Below are 18,270 nucleotides of genomic sequence, written 5' to 3' on the forward strand. Positions count from 1 at the left end.
CCGGGCGGTTGCTGGTCCCCATTGACTACCATAGGAAAAAAACTATTATGGAAGTCACTGGGGTACATCAACTGTTTGGTTACCCACATTCTTCCAAATAACTTTTATTTTCAACAGAAGAGGGAGACTTATTTGGGTTTGAAACGGCTTGAGAGAGTAGGCTAAATGATAACAATTAAAAATTTCCCTGTTAATAAAACAACAAAATACAAAGAGCAAATCCCTCACTCTTGACTGAGAACTTTAATAGTAGCTTTAATAAGAATCAATGTACAATTTATACAGTGACGTCTATGTTGTGTTTTATTTTCATATTTCATATAATTTAAAGACTTTCTTCAATGCTGTTAAATACACATACTGTAGCTGAAAAAATAAATATTTTTATTTTGGTGGGGGGGTCCTACAAGTCATTGTGCCCAGGGGCCTCTGAACTCTTAATCCGGCCCTGCCCACCGGGTTTTTTTTTAGGGGCCAAGCACTGAAGGTGCGGGCACCTATTGTATCTGTTCCCGTTCTTATTAGGGGCCAAGCACTGAAGGTGCGGGCACCTATTGTATCTGTTCCCGTTCTTATTCTTCTTTTTCTTTTTAGGGGCCAAGCACTGAAAGTGCGGAGGCACCTATTGTTTTCGTTCCGGTTCTTATTATTATTAGGGGCCAAGCACTGAAAGTGCGGAGGCACCTATTGTTTTTGTTGGCGTTCTTATTATTATTCTTCCGTTTCTTCTTCTTCTTCCGCCATTGAAGTCTATGGCAGCCCTATGAACCGCTTGCGGGAAAGTTGATTTTATTTGACATTCTGATAGAGGACAGTCCCAACATTAAATACACCAATTTTGGTGTCTCCAACTCATTCCCTCTAGCGCCACCAACAGTCCAAAGTTTCACTCATGTCTATGCTGATAACTTTTGAACCGTAAGGGCTAGAATCAAAATTCTTTTTTCCTCTGATTCCTGAGCTCACGACGATTCGATTGCACCCTATGACGTCATTTTCCGTCATAATAGTTTTCCCGCCATTTTGAATTTTCCAAAAAACCTACTTTTTCGAACTCCTCCTAGGCCGTTGCTCCGAATTTCACGAAAATTGAACCAGATCAACTCCAGACCATGACGACAAAAAGTTATGGAATTCAAGTTAATTCGAATTACTGTTCTCGAATACCGCGCAAATAAATTTTACGTAGCGCTTGCAAAAACAGACGTAAGGCCGTATCTCCACAACGCTTTATCGGATTCAGACCAAATTTGGTACATGTCATCACAAGCATGACCTGAGGCTACATGCTGCGTTTCGGCGCAGTGCCACCTACTGGTCCGGAGATATGAAGAATTTATATTTTTGCTTATAACTTCTGAACGGTTTGTCCAAAAATCACAAAAGTGGTCTCGTTAGATTCAGGGCATCGTGCTGAGTCGACTGATATCCAATTTTCCCATATCGGCCATTTTGGCTGTCGGCCATTTTGAATTATGTGCTAAAATGCTGTATTTTATGAACGCATGAACGTATCGTTACGAAACTCAGTATGGGTCATCAGTACAACGCCCTAAAAGTACTCAAAAATTTATGAGACAGCGCCACCTTTTGGTCAAAAGTTATAATGAAATTTCCAAAAATGCTAATAACTTTTGAATAAATTTGCCTATAGTAATGACACTGATCTCAATAGATTCCTTGGGTTATGCTGAAAACATAGATACCAATTTTGCCATAGTCAATCAAAGTTCCTGTCCGCCATCTTTATTTTCTTTTAAAACCTACTTTTTCGAACTCCTCCTAGACCGAACGTCCGATTTTCACCAAAATCGGATCGTGTCATCTCCAGACTGTGCCGAGTAAAAGTTATGGATTTCGTGTCGATAGACAAAACCGTTTTCGTATACCGCAGTGGCAAAGTTGAGGCATGATGCCAAAATGACTATTCAGGCTTTATATCTGCAATGCCTTGACATATTGACACCAAACTTTGTATGTGTCATTGTCACTTCACTCTGACCACATCACATCAGTTTCGTAACTGCGCCACCTATTGGTCGAAAGTGATAATCATATTTTTAGTTATTGTATGTGATTTTTCAACCATTTTGCCAAAATTCATCTTCAAATGTCTTTAATTGCTCCTTGCTGCAGTGGGTCTCACACTCCCAGCCACTTTGGCATGTCTTGTCGTCTTGCTTGCGCTTGGCCCCGGTGATTGCTGCTTGCAGCTATATTTATTATTATTCTGCTTCTTCCGACTGGGCGTCTATGGCAGCCCATAGAAGCGTATGCGGGAAAGTTGTTCCGGTTTGACATTCTGATAGAGGACATTCCCAACAGTAATTGCACCAATTTTGGTGTCTCTAACTCATTCCCTCTAGCGCCACCACCTGTCCAAAGTTTCACTTATATTATGCTAATAACTTTTAAACCGTAAGGCCTATCAACAAAATTCTTTTTTCCTCTGATTCCTGAGCTCACGACGATTCGACTGGACCCTATGACGTCATTTTCCGTCATAAAAATATGGCCGCCATTTTGAATTGTCCAAAAAACCTTCTTTTGCGAACTCGTCCTAGACGGTTTGTCCGATTTGCACCAAAATTGCACCAGATCATCTTCAGGCTGTGGGGACAAAAAGTTATGGAATTCAAGTTGATTCGTCAAACCGTTTTCGATAAACGCGCAAACAAATTTTACGTAGCGCTTGCGAAAACAGACATAAGGCTGTATCTCCGCATCGCTTAATCGTATTCAAACCAAACTTCCTACATGTCATCACAAGCATGACCTGAGGCTACATGCTGCGTTTCGGCGCAGCGCCACCTACTGGTCTGGAGATATGAAAAAAGGCTATTTTTGCTTATAACTTCTGAACGGTTTGTCCAAAAATCACAAAAGTGGTCTCGATAGATTCAGGGCGTCATGTTGAGTTGACTGATATCCAATTTTTCCATATCGGCCATTTTGGCTGTCGGCCATTTTGAATTATGTGCTAAAATGCTGTATTTTATGAACGCATGAACGTATCGTTACGAAACTCAGTATGGGTCATCAGTACAAAGCCCTAAAGGTACTCAAAAGATTATGAGACAGCGCCACCTTTTGGTCAAAAGTTATAATGAAATTTCCAAAAATGCTAATAACTTTTGAATAAATTTGCCTATAGTAATGACACTGATCTCAATAGATTCCTTGGGTTATGCTGAAAACATAGATACCAATTTTGCCATAGTCAGCCAAACTTCCTGTCCGCCATCTTTATTTTATTTTAAAACCTACTTTTTCGAACTCCTCCTAGACCGAACGTCCGATTTTCACCAAAATCGGATCGTGTCATCTCCAGACCGTGCCGAGTAAAAGTTATGGATTTCGTGTCGATAGACGAAACCGTTTTCGTATACCGCAGTGGCAAAGTTGAGGCATGATGCCAAAATGACTATTCAGGCTTTATATCTGCAATGCCTTGACATATTGACACCAAACTTTGTATGTGTCATTGTCACTTCACTCTGACCACATCACATCAGTTTCGTAACTGCGCCACCTATTGGTCGAAAGTGATAATCATATTTTTAGTTATTGTATGTGATTTTTCAACCATTTTGCCCAAATTCATCTTCAAATGTCTTTAATTGCTCCTTGCTGCAGTGGGTCTCACACTCCCAGCCACTTTGGCATGTCTTGTCGTCTTGCTTGCGCTTGGCCCCGGTGATTGCTGCTTGCAGCTATATTTCTTTTTCTTTTTCTTTTTCTTCCGACTGGGTGTCTATGGCAGCCTATAGAACCGTTTGCGGGAAACTTATACAAATTGGCACAGTGATAGAGGACAGCCTGAACTATCACCATAGCAAATTTGGAGTCTCCAACTCATTCCCTCTAGCGCCACCAGCTGTCCAAAGTTTCACTCATGTTTATGCTAATAACTTTTGAACCACAAGGGCTAGAAACAAAATTCATTTTTCCTCTGATTCCTGAGCTCACGACGATTCGACTGCACCCTATGACGTCATTTTCCGTCATAATAGTTTTCCCGCCATTTTGAATTTTCCGAAAAACCTACTTTTTCGAACTCCTCCTAGGCCGTTGCTCCGAATTTCACGAAAATTGAACCAGATCATCTCCAGACCATGACGACCAAAAGTTATGGAATTCAAGTTGATTCAAATTACCGTTCTCGAATACCGCGCAAATAAATTTTACGTAGCGCTTGCGAAAACAGACGTAAGGCTGTATCTCCATAACGCTTTATCGGATTCAGACCAAATTTGGTACATGTCATCACAAGCATGACCTGAGGCTACATGCTGCGTTTCGGCGCAGCGCCACCTACTGGTCCGGAGATATGAATAATTTATGTTTTTGCTTATAACTTCTGAACGGTTTGTCCAAAAATCACAAAAGTGGTCTCGTTAGATTCAGGGCGTCATACTGAGTTGACTGATATACAATTTTCCTATATCGGCCATTTTGGCTGTCGGCCATTTTGAATTATGTGCTAAAATGCTGTATTTTATGAACGCATGAACGTATCGTTACGAAACTCAGTATGGGTCATCAGTACAAGGCCTTGAAGGTACTCAAAAGATTTCAAGACAGCGCCACCTTTTGGTCAAAAGTTATAATTAAATTTCCAAAAATGCTAATAACTTTTGCATACATTTGCCTATTGTAATGACACTGATCTTAATAGATTTCTTGGGTTATGCTGAAAACATAGATACCAATTTTGCCATAGTCAGTCAAACTTCCTGTCCGCCATCTTTATTTTCTTTTAAAACCTACTTTTTCGAACTCCTCCTAGACCGAACGTCCGATTTTCACCAAAATCGGATCGTGTCATCTCCAGACCGTGCCGAGTAAAAGTTATGGATTTCGTGTCGATAGACAAAACCGTTTTTGTATACCGCAGTGGCAAAGTTTAGGCATGATGCCAAAATTACTATTCAGGCTTTATATCTGCAATACCTTGACATATTGACACCAAACTTTGCATGTGTCATTGTCACTTCACTCTGACCACATCACATCAGTTTCGTAACTGCGCCACCTATTGGTCGAAAGTGATAATCATATTTTTAGTTATTGTATGTGATTTTTCAACCATTTTGCCAAAATTCATCTTCAAATGTCTTCAATTGCTCCTAGCTGCAGTTGGTCTCACACTCCCAGCCACTTTGGCATGTCTTGTCGTCTTGCTTGCGCTTGGCCCCGGTGATTGCTGCTTGCAGCTATATTTCTTCTTTTTCTTTTTCTTTTTCTTTTTTTTCTTTTTCTTCCGACTGGGCGTCTATGGCAGCCTATAGAACCGTTTGCGGGAAACTTATACAAATTGGCACAGTGATAGAGGACAGCCTGAACTATCACCATAGCAAATTTGGAGTCTCCAACTCATTCCCTCTAGCGCCACCAGCTGTCCAAAGTTTCACTCATGTTTATGCTAATAACTTTTGAACCACAAGGGCTAGAAACAACATTCTTTTTTCCTCTGATTCCTGAGCTCACGACGATTCGACTGCACCCTATGACGTCATTTTCCGTCATAATAGTTTTCCCGCCATTTTGAATTTTCCGAAAAACCTACTTTTTCGAACTCCTCCTAGGCCGTTGCTCCGAATTTCACGAAAAATGAACCAGATCATCTCCAGACTATGACGACCAAAAGTTATGGAATTCAAGTTGATTCGAATTACCGTTCTCGAATACCGCGCAAATAAATTTTACGTAGCGCTTGCAAAAACAGACGTAAGGCCGTATCTCCACAACGCTTTATCGGATTCAGACCAAATTTGGTACATGTCGTCACAAGCATGACCTGAGGTTACTTGCTGCGTTTCGGCGCAGCGCCACCTACTGGTCCGGAGATATGAATAATTTATGTTTTTGCTTATAACTTCTGAACGGTTTGTCCAAAAATCACAAAAGTGGTCTCGTTAGATTCAGGGCGTCGTGCTGAGTTGACTGATATTCAATTTTCCCATATCGGCCATTTTGGCTGTCGGCCATTTTGAATTATGTGCTAAAATGCTGTATTTTATGAACGCATGAACGTATCGTTACGAAACTCAGTATGGGTCATCAGTACAAGGCCTTGAAGGTACTCAAAAGATTTCAAGACAGCGCCACCTTTTGGTCAAAAGTTATAATTAAATTTCCAAAAATGCTAATAACTTTTGCATACATTTGCCTATTGTAATGACACTGATCTTAATAGATTTCTTGGGTTATGCTGAAAACATAGATACCAATTTTGCCATAGTCAGTCAAACTTCCTGTCCGCCATCTTTATTTTCTTTTAAAACCTACTTTTTCGAACTCCTCCTAGACCGAACGTCCGATTTTCACCAAAATCGGATCGTGTCATCTCCAGACCGTGCCGAGTAAAAGTTATGGATTTCGTGTCGATAGACAAAACCGTTTTTGTATACCGCAGTGGCAAAGTTTAGGCATGATGCCAAAATTACTATTCAGGCTTTATATCTGCAATACCTTGACATATTGACACCAAACTTTGCATGTGTCATTGTCACTTCACTCTGACCACATCACATCAGTTTCGTAACTGCGCCACCTATTGGTCGAAAGTGATAATCATATTTTTAGTTATTGTATGTGATTTTTCAACCATTTTGCCAAAATTCATCTTCAAATGTCTTCAATTGCTCCTAGCTGCAGTTGGTCTCACACTCCCAGCCACTTTGGCATGTCTTGTCGTCTTGCTTGCGCTTGGCCCCGGTGATTGCTGCTTGCAGCTATATTTCTTCTTTTTCTTTTTCTTTTTCTTTTTTTTCTTTTTCTTCCGACTGGGCGTCTATGGCAGCCTATAGAACCGTTTGCGGGAAACTTATACAAATTGGCACAGTGATAGAGGACAGCCTGAACTATCACCATAGCAAATTTGGAGTCTCCAACTCATTCCCTCTAGCGCCACCAGCTGTCCAAAGTTTCACTCATGTTTATGCTAATAACTTTTGAACCACAAGGGCTAGAAACAACATTCTTTTTTCCTCTGATTCCTGAGCTCACGACGATTCGACTGCACCCTATGACGTCATTTTCCGTCATAATAGTTTTCCCGCCATTTTGAATTTTCCGAAAAACCTACTTTTTCGAACTCCTCCTAGGCCGTTGCTCCGAATTTCACGAAAAATGAACCAGATCATCTCCAGACTATGACGACCAAAAGTTATGGAATTCAAGTTGATTCGAATTACCGTTCTCGAATACCGCGCAAATAAATTTTACGTAGCGCTTGCAAAAACAGACGTAAGGCCGTATCTCCACAACGCTTTATCGGATTCAGACCAAATTTGGTACATGTCGTCACAAGCATGACCTGAGGTTACTTGCTGCGTTTCGGCGCAGCGCCACCTACTGGTCCGGAGATATGAATAATTTATGTTTTTGCTTATAACTTCTGAACGGTTTGTCCAAAAATCACAAAAGTGGTCTCGTTAGATTCAGGGCGTCGTGCTGAGTTGACTGATATTCAATTTTCCCATATCGGCCATTTTGGCTGTCGGCCATTTTGAATTATGTGCTAAAATGCTGTATTTTATGAACGCATGAACGTATCGTTACGAAACTCAGTATGGGTCATCAGTACAACGCCCTAAAAGTACTCAAAAATTTATGAGACAGCCCCACCTTTTGGTCAAAAGTTATAATGAAATTTCCAAAAATGCTAATAACTTTTGAATAAATTTGCCTATAGTAATGACACTGATCTCAATAGATTCCTTGGGTTATGCTGAAAACATAGATACCAATTTTGCCATAGTCAATCAAAGTTCCTGTCCGCCATCTTTATTTTCTTTTAAAACCTACTTTTTCGAACTCCTCCTAGACCGAACGTCCGATTTTCACCAAAATCGGATCGTGTCATCTCCAGACTGTGCCGAGTAAAAGTTATGGATTTCGTGTCGATAGACAAAACCGTTTTCGTATACCGCAGTGGCAAAGTTGAGGCATGATGCCAAAATGACTATTCAGGCTTTATATCTGCAATGCCTTGACATATTGACACCAAACTTTGTATGTGTCATTGTCACTTCACTCTGACCACATCACATCAGTTTCGTAACTGCGCCACCTATTGGTCGAAAGTGATAATCATATTTTTAGTTATTGTATGTGATTTTTCAACCATTTTGCCAAAATTCATCTTCAAATGTCTTTAATTGCTCCTTGCTGCAGTGGGTCTCACACTCCCAGCCACTTTGGCATGTCTTGTCGTCTTGCTTGCGCTTGGCCCCGGTGATTGCTGCTTGCAGCTATATTTAGGGGCCAAGCACTGAAGGTGCGGGCACCTATTGTATCTGTTCCCGTTCTTATTCTTCTTTTTCTTTTTCTTTTTTTTCTTTTTCTTCCGACTGGGCGTCTATGGCAGCCTATAGAACCGTTTGCGGGAAACTTATGAAAATTGGCACAGTGATAGAGGACAGCCTGACCTATCACCATAGCAAATTTGGAGTCTCCAACTCATTCCCTCTAGCGCCACCAGCTGTCCAAAGTTTCACTCATGTTTATGCTAATAACTTTTGAACCACAAGGGCTAGAAACAAAATTCTTTTTTCCTCTGATTCCTGAGCTCATGACGATTCGACTGCACCCTATGACGTCATTTTCCGTCATAATAGTTTTTCCGCCATTTTGAATTTTCTGAAAAACCTACTTTTTCGAACTCCTCCTAGGCCGTTGCTCCGAATTTCACGAAAATTGAACCAGATCATCTCCAGACCTTGACGACCAAAAGTTATGGAATTCAAGTTGATTCGAAATACCGTTCTCGTATACCGCGCAAATAAATTTTACGTAGCGCTTGCGAAAACAGACGTAAGGCCGTATCTCCACAACGCTTTATCGGATTCAGGCCAAATTTGGTACATGTCATCACAAGCATGACCTGAGGCTACATGCTGCGTTTCGGCGCAGCGCCACCTACTGGTCCGGAGATATGAAGAATTTATGTTTTTGCTTATAACTTCTGAACGGTTTGTCCAAAAATCACAAAAGTGGTCTCGTTAGATTCAAGGCGTCGTGCTGAGTTGACTGATATCCAATTTTCCCATATCGGCCATTTTGGCTGTCGGCCATTTTGAATTATGTGCTAAAATGCTGTATTTTATGAACGCATGAACGTATCGTTACGAAACTCAGTATGGGTCATCAGTACAACGCCCTAAAGGTACTCAAAAATTTATGAGACAGCGCCACCTTTTGGTCAAAAGTTATAATGAAATTTCCAAAAATGCTAATAACTTTTGAATAAATTTGCCTATAGTAATGACACTGATCTCAATAGATTCCTTGGGTTATGCTGAAAACATAGATACCAGTTTTGCCATAGTCAGCCAAACTTCCTGTCCCCCATCTTTATTTTCTTTTAAAACCTACTTTTTCGAACTCCTCCTAGACCGAAGGTCCGATTTTCACCAAAATTGGTTCGTGTCATCTCCAGACCGTGCCGAGTAAAAGTTATGGATTTCGTGTCGATAGACAAAATCGTTTTTGTATACCGAAGATGCAAAGTTGAGGCATGATGCCAAAATGACTATTCAGGCTTTAATATATGCAATGCCTTGACATATTGACACCAAACTTTGTATGTGTCATTGTCACTTCACTCTGACCACATCACATCAGTTTCGTAACTGCGCCACCTATTGGTCGAAAGTGATAATCATATTTTTAGTTATTGTGTGTGATTTTTCAACCATTTTGCCAAAATTCATCTTTAAATGTCTTCAATTGCTCCTTGCTGCAGTTGGTCTCTCACTTCCAGCCACTTTGGCATGTCTTGTCGTCTTGCTTGCGCTTGGCCCCGGTGATTGCTGCTTGCAGCTATATTTTTTACTAGATCCGCCCAACCCGCGGATTATCCGCAGTGTCCGCGGAAATAACCGCGATCCGCGCATCACTAATGGTTACTTTTATTACACTGTAATTATGTTTTTACAATTACAGAATTAGGACTAACTTTTTTTTACCCTACTAGAACAACATGAATGCTCATGAACTGTGAATATGAAATGATTGATGTGTAAACAGAGAGCAGTTTGGATTTTTATATTATAAGGGGGATTGCATTTAATGTCATCAGGTGATTTGGATTGCACATGGTCATGTTTCAGGGTTTCAGGGTCGTGTTTTGCTTTTACCTCTGCCTCCGGAGGGCACTGTTGCCACATCGCCAATGCCAGGAATACTCATGCTGAGGCCAGTGTTCACTAGATGCCCTTCTGTGGGCTTCAGCCGCCAATTCAAGCCAAGCAGATTAAGAGCTATAAGGGAGAGAAAGAGAGAATTAAAAAATAGAACATGACACTACATTACACCTTCCAACTACTTTATGTATGCACGGATGACACGTCCTGACAGCTGAGAGCCTGCGACACACAACAACTATAACTCGTGCTGACAGAGGTGACTTTAGCATACAAATACACTCATTACAGAAAATGACACTTTGACTGCAGTCTGTGCTTTGTTTGGGCTCTGTGCCCAGACAGGTTTTGTTGGACCAGGTTTAATCCAAACCACTACAGGAATGCTAAATCCTCCAAAGATATGAATATGTCACACAGAAGCGGGTGGCAAATGAGAAAAAACAAAACGATAAATGCAACACAATACGATTTCAGAAAGGAAATGACACTTATCTTGAAACTGCAAAGCAAGGTGAGAGAGGACAAGAAAATTGTCTTGGAAAAAAAATTAACTGAAGCCAGTTTAAAGTTGGTGACAGATGCCAAATGTTCTCCACACATTCTTGTGTGTGTGTGTGTGTGTGTGTGCTTGAGAAGATTTTTGGCGAGATGCCTGCTTCTCTCCGCACCCCATATGTACTATAATCAGTGCTTTAGTGCTTCGGCACTTCCAAGACTTTGTAGAGACTGATTAGCTCCAATGGAGATCACTCAATATGCAATATTCAAATATGTCAAGTCTGTTTAAGAAATATGATAATGATCAGAGAAAGTTCGTTTTTGTGATGTACTGGTGAAAATTACAAACGAGGTGCCCCAAGGGAAAACAAGTGCAGTCATACACACACGCGCGGACATCAAATATTGCGGGAAAATGCTAACGTTTGCAGTATCAACCATAACACCTCACCTCCGCCCCCTAGTTCTTCTATCCCTCCCTCAATCTCATCCACGCAAAATCAATGCCAACTCAGTTTTTTGGTACCTGACTGTACGTCTGAGGGTGTGTTATCACTCTTGTGCAGAGAAGTCAAAAGAAAAGCTGACTCCTTCAGGCTGTCAGATGCTCTGATGCCATCTAGTCATTGTCCCACACGCACTATTCCTCATCTTATCTCTCTGTCCTCTAATCAGCAATATCTCTCGCTCCTTCGTTGTTCTTTTCACCTTTCCCGTATCCTCCATCCCTCCTGCTTTCTTTTTGTCCATTTCTGTTATGACCTGAAACATCTTGTCGCAATAAGCAGTGATGTGGAGAAATACTTAACATAGGGTAATGTGTTATTCCTCTGCAAGCTACTGGTTGAATCAAAGTTGATTTTGCCACACAAAAGCAAATAGTTCATTTATATTATATATTTAATTCTATTAAATGTATACAATTAATTTCTTGTTTTTTTTTAATAAATAATATAATATGGCAGAAATGGCTTTCATCTGAAATAGATGCATATTTCTCCTTTATAATAGAGAGTTATCAGTCATATGCTTCTGGATTTCTCTTAAAGCAAGATGCCAGTGTCCAGGTTGCATCGAGTATACTTACAGGGCAGCAAGCACCGGTGAGCCATTGAAATGAATTGAAAGGCTAATGGGTTGCTCTCTTCACGTATATTAAACATTCTTGAATTCAATCACAAAGAAAAGAAAAATCACTCAACCTTTAAATATCACCGAAAAGCATTTTAGCATCAGTTTAAATTCAAATTGTAGCAAGTGTGGTCAACATATTGAGATTAAAGCATGTTTTAATACAACGTTTAAAAAAATAAATGGTAAGGATAAGGGTAAGGATGGAAGCCTTATCAGTTGTACAAGCCAACCTTTTCAAATCTCTGATCAATTAGCTTCAAATGTATTTAGCAATCCATGCGCATTTATATAAAGCATGTAAATGCCTCGTGAATTTAAATGTTCAGCCATTATAACACCATGTTTACAAGTTTTCATTTGCTGCAAATGTGTTAACAAGGCAACTATTTGTCAACAGAGGATATCCAATTAAGAGTAACAACAGTAACCACAGTAACAGTGTAATAAACAAATATAATTAAAATAATTGTTACATTAAATTACATACAGCAGGTTCATTCAGCATCCATCTAGAGAATAAACCTGACAGCACAAGAAGTACCTGGTTATTTCATATCCTCCGTGGAGGAATGTGGGCATAGTAAAGGGTCAGGTAAGGGCTGCACACTGGTCTCATCTGGCAGCATTAGCATTAGCATTAGCGTAACTGCACTTTTTTTTTGCTTATCAAATTTGGAGATCTTCAACAAACATTTTTGGTCTGTGCGATAAGCATTAATTATTAAGAGAAAATGTGTTAGATGTGAAATTCATGAGATGCTGCCTCTAACTTTATGTAATCTCTATGTATAATTCACCTCTTCAAAGTGATGAATAATATTACCTACCTAAAGCACGGAGAAAGAAACAGGAAGAAAGAGAAGGAGTGAGAGAACAGATGGGAATACAGATGACAAAAGTATTTCCCTGTCTTGGCTGAGTAAGTCTGCATCTTCAGTCTGGATTTCTTCTCTGACTTAAAAGCACTGAGAAAATGAAATCTAAGCTGCCAAGCTTATTTCACTGAGCTGTACCAGCTGAGTTGGTGCTGACAGCATTGCAAAAGTGGAACTCTTTCTTTAGCAATCCATTTCCATCACAGAACAGTAATGCATTTTTTACCTTATACGAGTCACATATTTAGTTTAGGGTCAGATTAGGGCTTTCATCTGACCCTATTTACACTAGAATGTTGAATCCGATATTTGACAAAAATCAAATTTTTTATCTTGGCTTAATAAAATAATTTTACTGACATAGCTATCTGGGTTTACACTAGGTTCAACAATATAAAAATGATGATAATCTATTAATTATTTTCATATAATTGCCCAAAACCACTGAAATTATATTATATTAATAAAAAAAAACATTGATAATAATAATAAATGTTTCTTGAGCATCAAATCAGCATATTATAATGATTTCTAAAGGATCATGTGACACTAAAGACTGGATTAGTGATGCTTTGCCATCACATGAATAAATTACATTTTAAAATTAAATTTAAAATGTCAGTTTTTATTTCAAATTGTAATAATAATCACAATAGTACTGCTTTTACTGTATGTTTGGTTACATAAATGCAGCCTTGGTGAGCAGAAGAGACTTTTCAAAAAACTTTTGTTCAAAAAACTTAACTTGCTGGCCCCAAAAAATTGAAAGGCGGTGTGTATATATATATATATATATATATATATATATATATATATATATATATATATATATATATATATATATATTAAACATTTAGTAGAATTAAAAAAATATTGTTTTAAATTAATTGTGCATCACAATAATAGTATGAAAAATGGATATTGTTTTTTAGATCTGTTGGTCAGGCAAACTAAGAACTCATTATTTTACTTGGTACATACATATAAAGCACATCTATTTTGACATTTCTAGACAAGATGTGTGTGTTGTTCAAAACCACTGGTGGTCCATAAGGGGCCTCTGATAGATGTGTACAGTATATGAAGGTGCTGCTGATGTGATAGCTACAGTATGAGCTAATGCATGAGAAGCTCTGCCCTCAGGCTCGGCCCTGAACAAGCCACAGGTAAGTCAGCTGATCTCCTTCGTGAGCTCACGCTTGCAGAATAACTGGAGAAAAGAACTGACTTACCTTTGACAGCATGAGAGATGCTTGGAAATTGAGGACGACACTAAACAGATAGTGGTGTCAGCTTTATGAAACAACTATACGTGGTCGATGTGCTGCTGAGGTGCCTGCGGATAGTCTCTGGAGGCTTGACGGTGTGTGTGAATGTTTGAGTGTATTGCTGTATTATGATTTTGCTCTGCATAGAATAAAATGCTAAGAGGGTACACAGAGGCTAAAAGTATTTACACAGAATCCAAATAAAGGGAGACAATATATCATGTGCTTAAATGTTGATTATTGATCAGGTGCATAACGAACAGAACACACACACAAATTAACATGATCAAGGAGCATCTGTCTGCCTTTCATGTGAAGAAAGGAAAGTTCCCTTTCGCTGTGTTATGATGTTAAAGGGGTGTTTGTGGCGAGCAGGACGAGGTCGAGGGCCGTGAGAGGACGGCACGAGGCCGGTGGCATGATTACTGATGAGCGACACCTGCGTGACGTGTATCTCTCATGGAGGAGCGGAAGCATAAAAGGGGGAGCGACGACAGTGGAGATCGAGAGAGGAACAGGCCTGATTGTATGTTGTGTTTTGTTTCTCTTTTGTGTGGCCAGCAGTCGTCCTGCCCGCCACAGTGATATCATGCCCCTTTTTACAAGATGTAAAATAAGTATCTGATGTCCCCAGAGTGTGTATGTGAAGTTTTAGCTCAAAATACCCCACAGATATTTTTTAGCATGTTAAAATTGTCCCTTTTTGAGGGTGAGCAACAACGTGTCGTTTCGTGTGTGTCCCTTTAAATGCAAATGAGCTGCTGCTCCTGTACAGAGGGCGGAGCTTCAAGAGCTTGTGTGTGTTAGCAGCTCTGATTACCTCACACAGACAAGCACTAAAATCTCAGAAACTGTTCTGCCTTTTTATGTTCAAATCGGTGTCGGACAATGATGAAGAGACTCAAGAAGTGACAATATGTAGAATCCAACAGGACGTTTCTGAATGGTTAGTTGATGAATTTATGTAGCTTATGTGGAGTTAACTATCTTCTAGTCATTGATTAGCATATTCTGTCATTATAATATATAAAACATGTAGTCCCTATCAGTCGTTTGTTGTCCTTAAAAAACGATTTCTGTAAAAGCACATATCTCCCTTTGCTTTGAACTTTGAGCGTCATAACTTTGCAGATGTAGTTTATGCTCAAACAGCAACATTACACTAAAGTTAGAAAAGTGAAATCATAATCAACCACCCCTTTAACACTATGGGAATGCTTCTGCGTGAGCCAGTGTCTAAAGCACATGTGGAAAACAAGCCAAGTACATAGGCCATAACTGTCACACAGCAGAGAAACAAAATTAAAGAAATAGACTTATATTAAAAATGTTATTAAACGAAAAATTTTAAATGCCGGAGAAGACCATAACTGCCTGTCTCTATTCTGTTGCACCCACAATAAGAAACGCTTGTGCATGATGTCACAATTTGTAGGCGGAGCCCCGTCTCATGGTTTGCAAGGAGGCCCCAGGATTTGTGGTACACCAATGTTTCAGAAAATCAAAAACACACAGACGACTATTTTACATAGCCAGCAAACCCAGTTCTACTGGCTATTATATTGCCAGCCTTTGAAACACGGCTCACTGCCAAATGCTTCAAATAAGAAACTACTGATATTTGCCCGCCGTTTCATTATTTAGTAAGCCTTGTGTTGCATTTATACCCACAAGGGATATGTATGGATGAGACAGGCTGCTCCCTATGGGCACCATTCCAGCAAAAAGCAAATAAATCGCACAATCTGAAGCCACTTTGAAGTCCAGCTACAAAGGCTGGGGGGACCAGAAGACAGCTAGATGTCCAGTGAACCCAGTGAGAGGGAAGCTCACCAGAGGGTAGGAGCCCTATTCATGGAGCTCCAAAGCTTCATCGTTCCAACTTCCCTCTTTGTCTGGGAAGAGTTGCTACCTAAATAACCTGTGTGAATGAAAACAGTCATGCAGTGTGTCCCCATGGAACACACACACACACAAACACACGCACGCACACACACACTGATGTACCTAAATCAACCTGACGCAACTCATCCTCACTTCACAGCAATCTTCACCTGATGTTACAGAAGACCTGTTTAATGTCTACACAAGGGCTGTGCAATGAATCTAAATACAATCAAAATCACACTGCAGGCTATTGCGGTTGTTATACTGCAAAAGGCAGTGATTTAATTAAATAAATCTATAGTCTGCATGCACTGTGTGCTTTAAAGTAAAAGAGCAGCACTCTGCCCTGCCTGTTGTATACTACACACTACACACATTCATGAGCTAATGATACAGTTTTCAGAGTCTTTAGATCAGCTTTCAGTTTGTAAAAGCTCCACAAAAGTGGTTTGTTTCACAAAAGGAATTAAGACTCTGGGGTTCAACCGAAATAATGTGGCATGAACGTAAAGAAATGACAGAATAAATATTATATATATATATAAAAAAATATATATATATAAAACTCTAATATTAATTAATATTATTATATTATAGTGGTTTATAATAGTGGTTTGTTTGCAAAAAATACTAAAAAAATAAGGGGTTAAACCAGAGTAATGCAGCATTAAAGTAAAGAAATTATGGCAGAAATAGTACATACAATTTAAATAAATTATAATATTCAGTGATCAAAAATAATATTAATACTTTTGTGGTGACATTATGCACAAGCATTTGTATAGGGATGAAATAGTATTTCTGATAAAGACAGACAGTTTTTTTTTTGGCAATATAGCGTTATTATTAATATTAAAAAAATATATCATAATAATAATAAACTATAAAATATAATATTCATGGGGACTGGATAAAAAAAAAGTGAATAAGTAACTAAAAGCTTAGTTACAATGTTTAGTTGGCGTGAAAGCAGTTTGCTGAAGGTAGAGGAGTACATTTGCAGATGGTATAAATGTAAATAAATTTTCTTTTTAGATTTCTGAATTCAGCAAGATTCTGAACCAATGAAATGTGATTTTCAAATTCATCCTTATGTAAACAAAACGATCTTACGCGCACTGACTGACAGATCCGAAGCGTACGGACAAAGACACCTCAGACACCGCGAGATCCCGACATATAGCCTACACAGAATTACAGTATTTCATATAAATATCTGTCTTGGTGAGTATTCACGCAAACATGATCTGTTATGTCTTAAGTGAACGTTTGGTTAACTATTGCGGGAAAAAATATCTGATGTGTAACTCTAAATTGACTTTGCTGACTGTATCGATTTAAAATAGGTGTAGCTCAGAATTTTGTTTGTCTGATTCCAACAAATCATACATAATTTGGAAGGTTTTTTAATAGAGAATGTGAAAATAACAATAACTAATGTGTGGAAATTTTCTCATTGTGACTAATTTTGCCAGCACGGGTCAGTGAGAATTAGAACCTAAACTAAAGTGTGACCAATAATTACAATATGATTTCTGACTTCCTAACTTCCTAACCCTCTGACTGACCATGAAAGAGGAATGCAAAAGCAAACACACACACACACACACACACACACACACACACACACACACACACACACACACACACACACACACACACACACACGTGCACACACGCGCACACACACACACACACACACACACACACACACACACACACACACACACACACACACACACACACACACACACACACACACACACACACACACACACACACACACACACACACAGTACTTACAAAACTAGTACTTTTGATGTGAGTGTGCGTTTAAATGAATGTGTACTTGTGTGTATCTTGTGTGCAGTGGCCTGTAAAGTGTTCTGTAAACTATTCCAAAACCTCAGGGACTTTCGCCTGTACAATGGGACTCTTAATGCATATGTGTGGCCCACTGAGCTGTAACCACCCAGTTAGCAACACTGTTCATTGCCTGAATCACACAGGTTCTTTAAAGTTTACAGTTAAAGTAAACACAGCCAGACTGAAAGCCAAAGCTTGAACCCAAACTCGGAACGGTAATGTATTTATACTTTTTTTTATTTGGAACTGATGGTTACACCACAATTTTTGAGTTGTTTGATTAACATTTTATGGAAAATAGCATTAAAGATCTTCCAAACCTAATGAAACTAATGAGTACATTATTAAGAATCTGCCACACGAGTTGTAAACTAAAACTAAAATATTTTATTTACCGTATATATATTTATTTGTATGTATCTATTTAAATATTTCACTTTATTTTAAACCCACTGGCTGCCATTCTGCCAGTCAGTGATATAAACCAGCTTCAAAAAGGTTTTTGAGCATAACCATTCCCAGAACTCCAAGTATGCTCCCATTCAAATCCAATATCCCAGTGCTTTGTCCAATACTCACCCATGGCCT

At 39.2% G+C, this 18,270-nt stretch overlaps 1 protein-coding gene across 1 annotated transcript in view; it reads right to left on the minus strand.

The window, feature by feature from the left end:
• Positions 1–18,270, minus strand: part of tenm2b (teneurin transmembrane protein 2b) — a gene marked incomplete at its 5' end in the record, with an annotated part of 110,635 nt that overhangs the window by 41,347 nt on the left and 51,018 nt on the right. The window contains one exon of the mRNA XM_079585960.1: positions 10,146–10,268. Coding sequence (XP_079442086.1) covers positions 10,146–10,268 — 123 coding nt within the window. The remainder of the gene's footprint in view (positions 1–10,145; positions 10,269–18,270) is intronic.

This window comes from Phoxinus phoxinus (genome assembly GCF_949152265.1).
Source record: "Phoxinus phoxinus genome assembly, chromosome: 17".
NCBI lineage: Eukaryota > Metazoa > Chordata > Actinopteri > Cypriniformes > Leuciscidae > Phoxinus > Phoxinus phoxinus.